The sequence below is a fragment of the Lepus europaeus genome, chromosome 2 (genome assembly GCF_033115175.1).
Source record: "Lepus europaeus isolate LE1 chromosome 2, mLepTim1.pri, whole genome shotgun sequence".
Classification (NCBI taxonomy): Eukaryota; Metazoa; Chordata; class Mammalia; order Lagomorpha; family Leporidae; genus Lepus; species Lepus europaeus.
The window spans coordinates 108,728,727-108,746,263 of record NC_084828.1 but is presented as its reverse complement, the minus strand read 5'-3'; the positions used below and the strand labels follow the sequence as shown (position 1 = coordinate 108,746,263).

The 17,537-nt window shown below is 40.1% G+C and overlaps 1 protein-coding gene across 3 annotated transcripts in view; it reads right to left on the bottom strand.

Annotated features, from left to right (window-relative positions):
* The window catches only part of PLD1 (phospholipase D1), a 237,617-nt gene that overhangs the window by 95,572 nt on the left and 124,508 nt on the right, over window positions 1-17,537 (bottom strand). For all 3 annotated transcript variants that reach the window (XM_062211829.1, XM_062211841.1, XM_062211835.1), the window contains 2 exons: window positions 11,568-11,649; window positions 5,261-5,371 (listed from right to left, as the gene is read on the bottom strand). In XM_062211829.1, coding sequence (XP_062067813.1) covers window positions 5,261-5,371; window positions 11,568-11,649 — 193 coding nt within the window. The remainder of the gene's footprint in view (window positions 1-5,260; window positions 5,372-11,567; window positions 11,650-17,537) is intronic.

Sequence of the window (17,537 nt, the reverse complement as noted above, 5' to 3'; positions counted from 1 at the left end):
CGGATCTGGCTGACGAGCCCATGAGAGTATTGTAGGCATGGAAAGCCAAGATACCATGGAAAAAAAAAAAAACCTAAATGAAAGATCTCTGTGAGTGAGATCCCAGTGGAAAGAACAGGGCCATCAAAGTAGGAGTACCTTTCTCTGAAGGGAGGAGAGAACTTCCACTTTGACTATGACCCTATCGGAATAAGATCAAAGTCAGCGAACTCTAAAGGCTTCCATAGCCCTGGCAACTCATGACTAGAGCCTAGGGAGATTACTGACGCCATGAACAGGAGTGTCAAATTGTTAAGTCAGCAACAGGAGTCACTGTGTACTTACACCCCATGTGGGATCTGTCCTCAATGTGTTGTCTAATGTGAAGTGATGCTATAACTAGTACTGAAACAGTATTTTTATACTTTGTGTTTCTGTGTGGGTACAAACTGATGAGGTCTTTACTAATTATATACTGAATTGATCTTCTGTATATAAAGATAATTGGAAATGAAAAAAAAAACAACCTGGTGTTAAATTGGAAATGGCATAGAAAATTAATTAATTTTAAAAAAATATTATGTAGGATCTCTGTCTTTAATGTGCTGTACACTGTTATTTAATGCTATAACTAGTACTCCAACGGTAGTTTTTTCACTTTGTGTTGCTATATGGGGCAAACTGTTGAAATCTTTACCTAATATATACTAAACTGATCTTCTGTATATAAAGAGAATTGAAAATGAATCTTGATGTGAATGGAAGGGGAGAGGGAGCGGGAAAGGGGAGGGTTGCGGGTGGGAGGGAAGTTATGGGAGGGGGGAAGCCATTGTAACCCATAAGCTGTACTTTGGAAATTTATATTCATTAAATAAAAGTTTAATAAATGGAAAAAAAAGAAAATAAATAAATAAATAAGTTTTACAAAAAAAAAAAATTGATCAGGTCAGTGAGCTGGAAGACCACGCCTTCACCACACCCTAGTGTGATCTCATGCCCCTACCTGGCCACACCTGTACACCCACTGGCCAATCAGATTAATTAACCACTCCCCTTTGAAAGTAGATTAAAGGCCTGCAATATGGTGGGCCCAGCCTTTTCTTTTTTTGGCCTTTTGCCATCGTGGGCCTGCGCTGCCCTGCGCCTCCAGGGCGCTTGGCCTCTGGGCCACCCACCACATTCTTCCTGGCCTACATGTTCCTCCGCGTGGCTGGCTCCTGGTACTCGGTATGAACCCAGATTTCCCTCTCTCTTTTAGATAGGGCCCTCGCTCTCCTATGAATTTCTCCCACTGAATAAGAAGCTTGAAACGTATCATGCTGCTTCGTTCATTTATGCCGGCATTCAGAAATCTCTGAATATTAGGCAAGAACCCACACGGGCTTATTCACATTGGGAATTTATTAATAAACACACGGTGATACTGTATGGCATCCCACATTCCGATATCACTATGACTATATAATTGAGAAAAGCTCAGTGTGATAGCTGGCTCCCTTTTCTGCCTACAAGGATTATGTTACATTTTTTCTAACTCCAAAATAACCACCATCTGTCTCTGGAAAACTAATAGATTATATTTGGCAGCTATCGGGTTGGAATGCTAAGTATATGGATATAAGCACAGAGATATGAAAGGTATTTTGAGAAGTGAGTGACCCCATGCTTTCAAACAGAATTCCATAAATGATCCAAGTCTGACCTATCCTGTTTTCATGTGCCTAAGAAGAAAAGTTCCCAAAACTTTGGCAACTACTTTTCACTGTGGTAAAATATACATAACATAAAACTTCACATCATAACCATTTTTAAGTGTACAGTCCAGTGACAACAGGGTGACGAGTTAGGGAGTCTTTTCCCCTCTTCAGTTTCTGGAAAACTTTGAGAAGTTCTTCCTTAAATGTTCAGTAGAGGGGCCGGCGCTGTGGCTCAGTGGGTTAACTCCCTGGCATGAAGTGCCGGCATTCCATATGGGCACCAGTTCGAGTCCCGGCTGCTCCACTTCCCATCCAGCCCCCTGCTATGGCCTGGGAAAGCAGTAGAGGATGGGCCCCTGCACCCATGTGGGAGACACAGAGGAAGCTCCTGGCTCCTGGCTTCGGATCGGCGCAGCTCCAGCCATTGCAGCCAATTGGGGAATGAACCAGTGGATGGAAGACCTCTCTCTCTCTCTCTCTGCCTCTCCTCTCTCTCTGTGTAACTCTGACTTTCAAATAAATAAATCTTTTATATTTAAAAAAAATGTTCAGTAGAATATACCTGTGAAATCATCACATGTAGGACTTTTCTTTTTCTGGGAGGTTTTCGATAACTGATCAATTTTCTCACTAGTTATGCCTAGGAAGGTTTTACATTTTTTTCATGATTTAGTCTTGGTAGGTTTTGTGTTTCCAGGGAATTTGTCAGCTTCATCTAGGTAATACAATTTGTTGATGTACAGTTGTTCACAGTAAGCCTTTTGTTTCTGTAAATTTTGCAGTACTGTCCCATTTTCTTTTCTGTAAAACTTGGCTCTTCTCTCCTTTTTCTTAGTCCAGCTAGCTAAAGGTTTGTCAATTTTGTTGATCTTTTCAAAGAACGAACTTTTAGGTTCACTGATTTTTTAAAATTGCTTTTCCATTTTGTTTGTTTCTGCTCTCATCTTATTTTCCTCCCTTCTGTTAGCTTTGGGTTTTGTTTGTTCTTTTCTAGTTCCTCGAGTTGTAAAGTTAGGCTGCTCTTCTGAAATCTTTCTTCTTTCTTAATGAAGCATGTATAGCTATAAAGTCTTCCCTTTGCACTGCTCTTGCTGTGTTCCATAATTGTTGGTATTTTGCTTTGTTTTCATTTGTCTCTGTTTTCTATTTCCCTGGTGATTTCTTCTTTGATCCATTGCTTGTTCAACAGTTTCCTATTTAATTTCCAAAAACTTGAGATTTTCCAGTTTTCCTTCTGTTAGTGATTTCTAACCTCTTCCTGTTGTGGTTGGAAAGATATGTATATGATATCTACCATCTAAAATCTATTAGGACTTAATTGTAGCCCAATAGATGGCCTCTCCTGGAAAATATCCCATTGGCACTTGAGAAAATATGAATGTTGCTGTTAGTAAGTAGAGTGTTACAGATACAACCATTACATCGAGTCCGTTTAATGTGCTGGTCAGTCCTCCTGGATCTCACTTATTTTCTGTCAGTTGTTGTATCCATTATTGAAAGTGGGGAGTTATTGAATTCCACAACTATTATTGTAGAGGCCGGCGCCGCGGCTCAACAGGCTAATCCTCCGCCTTGCACACCGGGTTCTAGTCCCGGTCGGGGCGCTGGATTCTGTCCCAGTTGCCCCTCTTCCAGGCCAACTCTCTGCTGTGGCCTGGGAAGGCAGTGGAGGATGGCCCAAGTGCTTGGGCCCTGCACCTCATGGGAGACCAGGATAACCACCTGGCTCCTGGCTTCTGATCAGCGCGGTGCACCGGCCGCAGTGCGCTGGCTGCGGCGGCCATTGGAGGGTGAACCAACGGCAAAAGGAAGACCTTTCTCTCTGTTTCTCTCTCTCTCACTGTCCACTCTGCCTGTCAAAAAAAAAAAAAAAAAAGAACTGTATTTCCCCCCTCTTTGATACTGCCAGTTTTTGGTGCATAGATTTTGAAGGTCTGTTAGTAGGGGTGCCAATGTTATAATCATTGTATTAAACTATTAGTAACACATAATGTCATTTTTTCTCTTATAATCTTTTTTTTTCTTAAAGTCTATTTTGTGTGATGTTAGTTTAGCCACCCTTGCTCTCTTTGGCTAATACTTACAGAGAATATCCTTTCTGTTCTTTCAACCTATTTGTGTCATTGCTTAAAGAGTAAGTCTCTGGTAGATATCACTTAGTTTGATACATTTATTTATTTGAAAGTCATAGTTACAGAGAAGGAGAGGCAGAGGCAGAGAGAGCTCTTCCACCTGCTGTTTCACTCCCCACATAGCCACAATAGTCTGGGCTGGGCCACGCTGAAGCCAGGAGACAGGAGCTTCTTCCAGGTCTCCCATATGCGTTGCAGGGGCCCAAGCACTCAGGCCATCTTCTGCTGCTTTTCCCAGGCCATTAGCAGCAAGCTGGGTCAGAAGTAGAGCAGCCAGGTCTCAAACTGGCACCCATAAGCGATGCCGGCATTGTAGGCTGTGGCTTTATCCACTACGCCCCAACACTGGGGCTCTGGATTATGTTTTTCTTAACCCTATCTGTAAGTTTCCAGGCTCTTTTTTAATAGAAAATTCAACCCAGTTACATTTAAAGTAATTACTGATAAAGAACTTTTCATTTGTTTTCAATTTGTCTTATAGCTTTTTGTTGTCCTTCATTTCCTCAATTACTGCCATTTTTTGTGTTTAATTGGTTTTTCCTGCAGTGAAACATTTAAATTCCTTTCTCATTTCCTTTTGTGTATACTCTATAGCTACTTTCTTTATGTTTGCCATGGGGATTACATTTAATATCTTAAAATTGCAGCATTCAAGTTCATACCAGTATAACTTCAACAACATTCAACACCTTTGTTCACTTAACAGTCCCATGTTCACTCCTTGCCGTTGCTGATGTCATGAGTTATATTCCTAGTAGTTTTTGAAAGAAATTTGGTGAATGAATAAATAATCTGTTGAAATAATGCACCTCAGTAACTCATTCTCTGGGGGAAAATACTCTTTGGTTTTCAGTCAAGTATCAGACACAAATGTTATATGTTTTAGGCCTGATGGCGATTTATTAATTTGCTAAGTCTTTTTGTATCTCTATGACTGGGTGATATTTATTGATGGGGTTCAGGTTTTTGGTGAAATATCAAAGAGCTTTTTCCAACTGCTTACCATATCCATTTAGTATACTGGTATTTTGCACTAGGTGCTTTGATTCTAAAAGAACACATTCCAAATCCTAGGGAAATCTCTTCTCTGCTATCAACCACCAGTGGATGTCACAGGGAGACTGCATCTCAGAGGTTCCAGGAAAATCTTACTGAAAGTGTAAAGATTTGTAGGGATCTTGATTATTAAGACAGCTGTGGAAAGTGTGTTCCTGGCTAAACTTTCAATTATTAAGGTCAAAGAAGCAGAAACATGAGGTTTGCTGATCCTCAACAATGGAGGGAGTATGGGGAAGCAGAGGATTTTTATTTGTTTCGTAAGACTTTATGCTAGTTACTCAAAAATATACATTAGGAAATTGTATAGCGTATCATGATCCAGGGCAAATCTATCTGGAAAACTCATACAGAACAAGACAGAAGAAACACTGTCACCGGGATGAATCCAAATACCTTTATGTTGGGGTGTAGACGCATTAAGGTCCTCTTGCTATATTCACTATTGATTCCAAGAGCAAGTTCCACCTCTTTGTAGAGCATTATGAAGATCCTCACCCCCTGTTGCTGTCACAAGAGAAAACACATGGAAGGAGAAGGTTATGATTTTTTTTCTTCCTTTGTGTGCAATGTACTTTCTAACTTTCTTCGATAAACAAGTATAACAAAATAATTAGCTAAAGAGGCAATACAAAGAAGTGACATAAATATGTACTAAGACACAAATGCCAAGAATAAACATTTATCTCATTTCCATTCTTATGACTTCTTATAGCAAGAGAGAGTGTCAATGTTTAATTAATTACAAACCCAGAAGTTGAAGTTATAATTCTAGTTGTTAAAAGTGTCCTACAGTCTTACATGACTTTTTAAAAAATATTCATTAGGAAACAAAGAGACATACAGAGAGAAAGGGACAGATAGTGAGCCCCCATGTGCTAGTTCACTTCCCAAACGCCTGCAATGGCTGGACTGCTCAAGGGGCCAAAGCCATGAGCCAGGAGCTCAGTTCAGGTCTCCACAAAGGTGGCACCCAATTACCAGAGCCATCACTGCTGCCTCCCAGGGTCTACATTAGCAGGAAGCTGGATTCAGGATCTACAGCCAGGAATTGAAGCCACCTACTCTGAGACACAGGTGTCTTAACACCCAGTCTTACAACTTGAAAACACCTGTCATTAAGGGCACTTTTGACCTGATTCATGTTACTGGATTAGAGTTTTTGGTTGGTCTACTTTCATTATACCTCAATTAACTGAAATAACAGTGACAAATTTTTTTGATGCAATAAAGTATGCTAAATTTCAGAAAGTATTTTTTTCATAGTATTTTTTCTTTATTGAAAAAAATTACTTAAGTGGGAAAAGCATTTCTTAATCTTCAAAGATAAATGTATTGGTTCATCTTCTTAACCCATAATTAGATCATTAGTGTATTTCACTACGGAAAGGATTTCAACAGAAGTAAGCTTCTCTAAAATTCAAAAATCACCAAGTTTTAGTAAGGGTTTAATATCAAGTGGACACATAAATTAACATTGACTCTGGGCCTAAAAGAAAATAGACAAAAGTACTATGACTCATTTAAGTGGGTCAAACTAAATTGAAATGCTTGAAAAGCTTTGAATGCTATACAAATAACGATGTTAAGAATCAAAAAGACTCTGCAAATATAGAAAAGCACTAGTATTTTTATTTTAGTTCTGGTTGGCCACAAGCTTTTCACCTTGGCTAAATTGCTGTGGGAACTGAACGTTCCTCCTCTTCTCCCTACACACTCCTCTGAATTCCCTCTCCACTCCAAGGTAATTTCAGCTCAGAATATATTTCCCACTGCAGTCTGTCTTATTTACCCCCACTTCCTGTATTTACATGTTGCTGTGCACTCAGGAAATTTGGGTATGTGGAGATGACCCACTCTTGCTCTAAAAAATTCAGGATCAAAAAGATTATACATGTCATTCTAGTTCTACAGCTAACCTCTGGAACTCACTTATTACTTACTGTAATCATGAAACTGCTAATTACAATCAAGTGCATAAGTACATATTTGAGCAAAGAAATACAGAAGAGCAAATGCAAGCAAAAAAGTGAAGTGAACAGATTAATTTCAAATGGTCTGGCCAGTGAGTGCTATGCAATGAACCGGGGAATAAGGGCTCTTCGGCAAAGTCAGAAGATTTTATTATTCTCTTCTACTGCTCAGGTATATTTTGCTATTCAAAAACTAAGATTCAGCACTGGATAATGGTTCTGAAAATATAACCTCTCACTGAAGATGTAATACAAAGCTTAAAACCCTAAATTTCAACCTAAATTATAGAACGTTACACCTGACATCTTTCATCACGGCTCATTTGTTTTAAATGGATGAAATTCTGCTTCTTAGGCTTATAAGATTATTACTCATGAAGGGCAGTAGTTGCAAATTAAGAACTTGGCCTGAACCCCACAACTTTCCATTTACCGGAATAACTAATGGAGGTTTTAAATAGTAGAGATATTAACATTAATGGATTACATTATTATCTTCCATGTATTAACACCTGACATTTTCATTGAAATAAATGAGCTCCAAAGGAAATTGGGTAGAAAGCTTGAAGTCTTCTTGGCTGAAATACAAATGACTAATAAGGAGGTAATTAAACATAAAGAGTTCATTTTTTAAATGTGGTTTACAATTACATACTTCTACCTACAGCCACAATAAACAGGTAATTAGCAGCAAGATTTCCATGATACATTTTGTTTCTGAGATCACAATACTATCATAACCATTAAAGGGCAAAGGAAATGTGTTCTTTAGGAACAAAGACACCTGCTTCACTGTAAAAGTGCAGATTCATACTCTGCGGGAAACATTTCTCCAAAAGGGAAGCCTTGTTTAGGAAACAAGGCCTGGTGTTAGGTCTGCAACTTACAAAGTGCATTTTGGAAACACCCATGTCTTATTAACACCTTTGAGGGACCAGAGGGGAAATTAATTTTTGCTTAGAGAAAGGCAAGGAAAGTTCTAATAGGAGAAGTAGGAAGACGCATGTCCTCAAGCTGACTGTGCAACTGCCATGTTTCCCAGCTCTGCTTAACTCGCCCAACTCACGTCCCACAGGATAAACTCCATGAGACAAGTTTCAACAGAGGAAAGTTCCGTCTTCTGTCCTAGTTAGTTTCTCATCAAGTACAGCAGACATAATAAACAGTAAGAATTTTTACAAGAGAACAGTAAGAATTCTTACGAGCTTTAGATACACTAAATGCACGTGAAAACAAGGAAAAAAATAAGAATTTTTATAGCAAACATCAAAGAGAATGTGATTCTTATCTAGATTTTTCTGATTGTTCAAGCAGTATGGTCAAAAATATTTTCTATATGCAGCCAAGTTTGTCCACTGCTTGAAAACAGCTTAGCTTACACACTCCTCCATCCCAAGATTATCACTTGCCAAGGACTTCCCAGGGGGCTCAATATATTAGGCAAATGAAAAGTAAAGAATAAAAAGTAATTTTATCCTCCCCACTTAAAAGCAAGTAGCACTGGACTATAAGAATAGAAATGTTCTCTCTCTCTCTCTCTCTCTCTCTCTCAACCAATTTTGTTTTAAAGCACAGTGCTGAAGGTTACAGAATCTCTTGTTTCCCCACAAGCCGTGCTGGCCCACCACTGATAAGATTCCACTTGGTTTCCTGTGCAGAGATGTGACGTCTCATTTCCCAACTCTGGACGCCTTTCCCTTTTATGGGTCCCTGGACTACAACTCTAGAAGGTTCCTTGTGATCTAAGACAGAATATAAATCCACCTGGAAGCAAATGCCTCTCAGAACCTCAACCGTTTCCTGCAAGTCTTCAGGCTGCTCCACTTGCAGATGCCTCCATGCTCACATTTCTAAGGTTGAAACATACACAGTTGGGGTGCAGGGATGTGGTACCCTCACTAGAATTTAGCTTGTCTCACCTGTTAGTGGAGTAAGTGCAAAACTGTGGAAATGCCCTGGATGCTGCTTTCTTTGAATTATAAACCATGCGCCTCCCAAGACCAGCTTAAACTACTTTAAATGGTGACCTCCCATATCAGCAGGGCACAGGCACAAGAGAATTCCAATTTAGTTACTGCCGGGAAAGCAACACAGCTTCTTTTTTTCCCTAAGAAACAGCCATTATAAGAGATGTTTGCCAATCTGTTGGCTATGAGATAGAGATCCTTTGTAAATTACTCTTTAAAAATCTGCACAGATAGAGAAAAAAACATTCATTTTAATCAAACTTGCAGACCTCTGAGACCCATTAATGCAAAAATAAATATTATGTTTCAACCCTATAATTTGTGAAGCTGGTATGTGGCTTTCAGAAACTAAATTATTTATGTGAAGCAGTGTTTATGTGCAATGAAATGTCAAATTGTAATGATCTGAGTGTTAAAAATTTATGACCAAAGAAAGAATATGCTATAGTGAGATTAAGAAAGAGCATTTTTCTAAGTCTACCACTAGAAATTAATCTTCACTAGTATTACTGTTTCCTTAGGAAATTAAAAAAAATAATTACCCCAAATTGTAAGATTCGAAGCTGCAACAGTTGGATGCAATGGAAACACAGTACCATGACCAAGCAATGATGCTTACTGGGCCACGGTGTTCACCAGAGACCTCACCAGGGTTCACTTGCCATACAAAGAAAAACCAGGCTAGCCACATAAAAGGAAGTGGACAGGCACACTAACAGTAGTAGACTAACACATGTCGACTAACAAGAATAGGAGGGCCAGGTCTGTGGGATCTCCCTCTTGAGGCATTTCCTAGCTTCCTCGGGTCAACTTACGTGTCCTGTGGACACCTCACACTCAAATGATTTAAAAAAGGGGCCTTCTGAATCTGAGTGCTCCCCACTCTCTCCCACACACTACTCTACCTCAGACAAATCCTCCTCTACTGCACGTCCACAGTGCTTCCCTGTCTCCCAGGAAGTCCAAACCACTGGCTCGACTCAGATCTCCACACCCTGACTGCCGCCAGCTGCTCCGGCCTGAGCCCAGTCCTACCTGTGCTCACTCGGGCACTCAACCTTGCCCGCTGACTATGACTGACGAAGCCTTTGGCATCCTTGTTTCCTTACAACATGTACCACATCTAGAAACTCCTCCTTTCCTTATCAAAAACATGTGCCTCTTCCAAGTACCTTACATCCTGAACAGATCTGCCCAGTGCTCTCTCTGTTGCCTTTGAGTCTGGGCCCTGCCACTGTACCCAGTGGTTAGGTGTATAGATTTTTAAGCTCCTTCAGCTCAGGAATCATAGCTCTTACCCATGCCCATTCCCATGTGATTAGCCAAGCTTCCTGCACATGGAAGGTATTTAACAAATACATAACAATTGAAACTCAAAACAGTGAAGTGTGGGATAAAAAACTCTGAGGAGAGAGTTTACTAGCATGTGTGAAGATTGCTAGGCAAGGCTGCAAAACTAAGTGAAACTTGAATGGAATTGGGAAAGGTGCCATTTCACAGACAAACATGGAACAAGCTGTAGCCCATTCAACAGGAAGAAGTTGGGTAAAGCTAGGACTGAGTGCAGTACAGGATTCCTGGGGCAAGCCCCACGGGGCACGGCTGGAATCCACTCCCTGTGGTGTTGCTGGTACCTGTCTCACAGGTGACACTCAGTAAGTTGTACTGAATTATTAACAACTATGTGAATAATGCTTTTCAACAGGAGAGTTTCCAGTTCTGTTGATACAATGAATTATACTATCCATGAAAGTGATGCCATTTGGCGGGACTTGTATCTGAAACAAAGATAGCAACTTCTTGCCATCAGTATGGGCAGTGAGGTCTCACTGTGGATATCTTGACATCTTACTGTAAACACATGAAGAAAAGACACTGCAAGAAATGGGAGAAATAAGAGAGAAAAGAAGGAAAAAAATGCAGAGGCTAGGGAAGAAGAAACAAGCAAAGGGTACAAGAAATAGAAAACTGCTGCTCCCAATTACTTTGGATCTACACATTCTGCAAGGATGTTTAGTGACAGAATTAAAAAAATGGGGAAGATAGTTTCAAATGACAGCAAAAGGACTGGTGCACTCTAATTTTGATTAAAAATAAATCCAGATCTATTCTAATTTATTCAGAACTGATGGTTGAAGGCCCACAGCCCAAAGAAATTCACAGGTAATATGAATGCTGTCGTTGGTAAGCCTGTACTGCTTCAGTTACATCTTCTAACAAAACAAAGGCACATTCAATGCTCACTAAGTCTGTATGTTTGAAATGTTTTATATCATTACCATGAACATTCCCGTACTGGGACCAAACACCACCAATTCTTACTGTCCTCCACCTTTGATGTTCTGCACCAGCTTGGCTCAAACTGACCAAAACTATTCCCCTACGACTTTAGCTTTAGCTTGAATTGACAGAATAATCCATAAAATGAAATAGTATGTTTCATTTTCTCATTCATCATCCAGTGATGAAATTGTCTTGCCTTTTCTTGCTGATAAAATCAGTTGCCTAAAAAAATAAAAATTAGGTTGCTAATGTCATCCATGTTGTTAATTAGGCTAAAATGTTTATATATTCAAAAGTAATAGGAAAAAAACACAGAACCAAATGAGCTGGAAAACAATAATGTAAACTCTAAAAGAGTTTTTTTTTTTTTTTTTTTTGTCAAACTCTAAAGTCGAAAGTTCTAAGCATATATGGAAGAGAAGAGGCATTCCAAAGGCAACAAACACTGAAACCGTTTTCAACACAGGTGAGGGTACATACTGCTTTTCGTTTCAGAACACAGTCCAACCTCCAGCGATTTCCTTCAACCACGGGGCGTTTCAGGAAGATCTCTGGACTCAACCTGAAATCAGGAAATCAAGATCTCAAGCAACCAAAACAAATAGAAAGTTGTGATTGTGTCACAGGAATCAGACACAGTGTTACCCAAGTACTATCACCACACTCCACCGTAGTAAGGTCAACTCAAGTTCTGCTATGAGTCAGTGTACTAACTCAGGTAGAACAAAGGGTCTTCATCCACACAAAAAGTCTACCTCCATTTTTGTCTCTCTTTTACACATATCTGCGCCCATTTAAACACATGCAGATACTGCTGATCTCCCGCCCAACACCCATGTCCACCCTCTCCTTGCTTGCTGTCTGGCCTCCTGCCCACAGGAGTCTGAATATTCTAAATCCTTGCTTCTCCAGTGTTCATGCAGCTACAGAGTGATGGGACACAGCCTTCCACATCCAGCTTCAGGCTGGATCTAGTTTCAGGGCTTGATGCTTTGGGAGGTGCAGCCATACTCAAACTGGAGGGAGCAGATCAGAAGCCTGAAGTCATTAGACCCCCCTCCTACTAATCCTAGGACCACCCAACTTTGGGTTTCTCATTAACTGAGACAGCTCCTCGGTGTTTAGGTCTTCTTTAACTGAGCACTGCTACCCCACGCTGAAAGCACTCTAACAGATGCACACATGCGCTGACTTCCAGTATCACGGAGCGTGTCCACGGGCACTTGGGGCTGTCTGCGCAGGGAAGGAGGAGGGTTGCTTCCACGCGAGCAGGGACCCGTGCTCTTCTCCTTGGGCAGGGCCACCAGGTAGGTAAGAGCACAAGACAGTCATGTTTGCCCCTGAAGGTGGGTTCTAAAGTCTGTGTCTGAGTGAAGCCTATAAGTGATGCAACTCCTCTGGGAGGAGGAAAAGCAAATAACAAACAACAACAACAACAACAAAAAAAACCTTTCTCTGCTGAGCTGGTCAGGCTGGAGAAGCCAGGGTAGCCTTGACAGGATTAATGCCTTACATGATTCTGGGCTGGAACATCGCCTGGCTGGGGAGTCCTCCAAGCATGGGAATACAACGGGGCAGCAGGAGCCAAAGGGATGAGAAGAAATCAGTTTTATGCTCTATTTCATTCAGTTAAAGAAAATAAAACCCCACAGATGAAGTTTCTCAAGGAAACACATATTGGATAAGATGAATAAGGAAATGGGCAAAGGAAAGAAGGAAGAGTATAGTGCAAGTACTTGCACTTCAGAGTAGGAAACATACTTGGGGGTAACCTCTGTCCAAGCAAACAAGCAGGGCCAGTTCCTGGGGCATGGTGGGCTAATACTCTGCCTGAAGTGCTGGCACCTCATATTGGCACCTGTTCGAGTCCCAGCTGCTCCTTCTTCCCACCCAGCTTTCTGCTTATGGCCTGGGAAAGCAGTAAAAGAAAGCCCAAGTCCTTGGGCCCCTGCATCAGCATTGGAGACCTGGAGGAAGCTCCTGGCTCCTGGCTTTGGATCGGCCCAGCTCTGGCTGTTGAGGTCACTTGGGGAATGAGCTAGTGCATGGAAGACCTATCTCTCTGTCTTTCCCTCTCTCTGTGTGTAACTCTACCTCTCAAATAAATAAATAAACAAAATTTTTTTTAAAAAATCCAAGCAAACAAGAAAGCAAATAAAACATGGGGCCAGTGCTGTAGCTTAGCAGGTAAGGCTGCCACCTTCAGTGCTGGCATCCCATATGGGCGCCGGTTCGAGACCTGGCTGCTCCACTTCTGATCCAGATCTCTGCTATGGCCTGAGAAAGCAGTGGAGGATGGCCCAAGTCCTTGGGTCCCTGCACCCACATGGGAAGACCCAGAGGAAGCTCCTGGCTCCTGGCTTCAGATCGGCATAGCTCCGGCCATTGCGGCCAACTGGGGAGTGACCCAGAGGATGGAAGACCTCTCTCTCCTTCTCTCTCTGTGTGGCTCTGATTTTCAAATAAATAAATAAAATATTTTAAAAGAAAGTAAATAAAACACAAAAATTGATAGAAAAAGAGAAAAAGAAAAATCAAAAGTCTGTTTTAAGTTGAAAAGTACATCACTGCGCACTGCAAATTCAGTGAACATGAGAGATAACCAATGCCACATATGTAGTGGCAACTATATATATATGTTATATATATACATATATATATATATATATATCTTAACTATGGGCTCAGTGGGTTCAGTTTGGGGTTCTGTTTAATGGCATACCCTACAATTGAGTTTTCCCATCTTTATTCTATTTAACTCACAAGCATCATGTAGACCGAGCATACCACTAGATATTCTGGGAGATCGTAAGACAGCTCTCAAGGGGCCTTCAATTTTGAGGATGCTGTTTACCATGAAACAAGACTAATAGTCATAGCAACAAAATGTACACAGTAGCCACACGGCAAGAAGAAAGCAGTCATGATTCACTAGGCATCATTGTGTCAGGACCTTCACTAATTAATTAGTAGATCAGCAAAGTGCAAAGGAATTGAACTATACGGCGTGTCACTGAATCTAGGACACCAACGATGTCAGATGCATCTTTGCTGTGTGTAATGACAAGTACAACTGTATGATTTTACTGAGTGTAAGACACTTCTTGATTTCACAGATGTTAAAATGTACCACTTAGGTTTTAGAAGTTTAAATGCTTTTAAGAGAAAGAGAAAACTTTTAAAATCAATGATCAGAGCTCCCATCTTAAAAAGACAGGAAAAAGAACAAATTAAACCCAAGAAAGAAGGAAGGAAGGAAATAATAAAGATAAAAGTAGAACCCATAAAATATAGAAACTAAAAACAATAGAGAAAAGCTGGCTCTTTGGAATATCAGTAAGACTGATAAACTTGTAGCAAGACAGGAAAGAAAGCACTGATGAGCAATATGAAAAAACAAACACAGGAAATCAACACAAAGTCTACTGACATTAAAATAGCAGTAAGTGGATAATAAGATAATATAAATAACACTATATCAACAATAATGATACATATTTTTATTTATTTATTTGAGAGTCAGAGATATAGACAAAGAGAGACACACACACACAAAGACTGACAGGGAGCCCTCATCCACTGGTTCACTTCTCAGATGCCAACACCACCTGGGTCTAGGCTTAAGGCCAATGCCAGGAGCTGTGAAACCAATCCAGGTTTTCAACAGGGTTGCAGGAGACAGCTACTTGAGTCAACACCTGCTGCCTCCCAGGATCTGCACTGGCAGGAAGCTAGAATTGGGAGCTGGAGCTAGGAATCAAACCGAGACACTATCACATGTGACATGAGCATCTTACCTGCTAGGCCAAACACCTGCCCCATTATTCACAGTAACTTAGATAAAGCAGACAAATTCCTTGAAGAAAAAAAACTTCCAAAATGGAAACAAAACAAAACTGAAATGCTGATTCACTCTATATCTGTTTAAAAATTGCATTCATGGGGGCAGCATTGTGGCATAGGGGGACGAGTTGCCACTGGTGACACCAGCATCCTGTATCAGAGAGTTGGTTCTCATTCTCACTACTCCTCTTCTGATTCTCCTCCCTGCTAATGGCCTGGGAGAGCAGTGGAGGAGGGGCCAAGTGTTTGGGCCCCTGAACCCACATGGAGACTCAGATGGAGTTCCAGACTCCTGGTTTCAGCCAGGATCCGCTCCAGCCATTGTGGCACCTGCGGACTGAACCAGCAGATGGAAGACCTTTCTGTCTCTTGCTCTCTAATTCTGCCTTTCAAATAAATAAATAAGAAAGAAAAAAATAAAGAAATGAGTTGAATTCATAAACTAACATTTTCTCACAAAGAAAACTACAGACCCTTACAACTTTACAGGTGAATTTCATGAAATATTTAAGGAAGAAGTCATGTCACTTCTACCTAAATTCCATCAGGAAACAGAGGAGGAGGGGACACTTACTAATACATGTAAAGAAGCCAACATTATCCTGATACCGAAACCAAACAAAGGCAATTCAAGAAAACCATAAAACCATATTCCTTATGGTCATAAAAGTAAAAATCTTTGTCTAAAACCTAGCAATTTGAAGAAGGTTAACAGGTCACAACCAAGTGAGACTATGCTGGGATTGCAAGGTTGGCTTAAAACCTCAAAAATCAACGTGCTTCACTATATTAACAGAAAAAAAAAAGAATATATGATCATTTCAAAAAAGGGAGAGAAAATTTAATAAATCTTGATATTTACTCACAGCAAAAACTCTAAAATTAGAAACAGAAATGAACTTGCTTAGTTAATAAAGCATACCTATATAAGAACCTACCTCCAACATCAGACAAAATGATAAAAGACTGAATGCTTTTCTCCTAACATTGAAAACAAGGTGTGGCAGCTCATGCTCACCACTGCTACTCAAAATTTTACTGGTATTACTAGCCAATGCAATAAGGCTATAAAGTAACATATAAAGCATATAAATTAGAAAAAAGCTCAGCTGTCTTCATTCACAGATCACATGATCATATATAGAGGAAATCCTAAGGAAACTGCAAAAAAACTACTAGCACTAGTAAGTTAACACAAGATTATAAGTTCAGTATATGAAAATCAATTGCATTTCTAATTCTAGATATCATCAGTAAACAAATGGAAAATGAATTTTTAAAATACCATTAACAACAGTACCAAAAATTAAGTACTTAGTGATACATGTAACAAAATATGTAAAATATATGTAAATATAAATCACTGAGAAAAATTAAATATCAATAATATCTAAACAAATGGAGAGATATAGAGCGTTCATGAATTAGAAGACTCAGTAGTGAAGAGAAAAGCAGAATTTGAAGCACTATACAACCAGTGGTGAGTTTACTGTTTTTCTCCCTTTTGTACCTTGGCCTGGAGAGAAACCTGGAAATGGAGATTGGCACAGAGAGACCTCCGGAAGTCCTCTCATTCACACTCAGAGGAAAGGAATTTTCAGCTAGTGGCAGGGGTTGCCTTGGAGAGCCGGCAGACACCAAAGGGATCACTCGTCTCTGTCTGTAAGAGCTGTGATCTCAGAGGCTTCTGTAAGTACCCACAGCTTGTCCCTGGACTTGGGTGCCATCACAGAAAGCACACAGCAGAACAGGTAAGTATTAACTCATCTTCCCAGAGGACTGAAAAGGGATGTTGTAAGGAACTGGAAAGCAGGTGAGAAATTATGGAGAGGAAGGAGCTTCGCAGAGCAACCCCCCAAAGTTAGTTATGATCTCCCAGTTTATTCACAAGCTGCCCACATACATGGATTTATCTTACACAGCACACTAAAGAGCATAACTGAACTGAGAAACAGACTACCACTCAAGTCCCAGCATGCCCACTAGGTGGCAGACGGTTGGAACAGATCAGAATGGCATTGCCATTAAAACTATATCCATGGATGGTTACTTGGAACTTTCTGCCTGAACTAAATTGGGTCAACTGCCTAAAACAAAAAGATCAACATTCTGCACAGGATTTAAATACAATCCTGAGTGTTACAGAATATATTAAAACTTTCTAGAGTACAATAAAGTACTTGGCACACAGATTTAGAAGTAAGATCAACTTGTATGGAAAAAATAACAGCTGTCAACAGCAAAATGACGTGGATGCTGCAATTATCTAGTTAATTCTTTGTTAGACATCATAAATGCTCCAACAATTAAAGATGAATGTACTTAGGTCATTGGAAAGACACGAGGTCTCATCAAAGGAATAAAAGATAAAAAAGAAGAAACAAAAAATCATCTTCAAAGTGAAATATACAACTACCAAAACAAAAATCACAAAGCAACAGTAACAAAAACCAAATCTCACCAAACAGGCTTAATAAAAGGATGGAGATGGCAAAGGAAAAAATTCAACAAGCTTGAGGAAAATTAAAGAGAAATTATCCAGTCTGAACAACAAAGAGAAAAAAATGATTGAAAAAAAAATTAAAAGAGCTTCTGAGGCTATGAGCC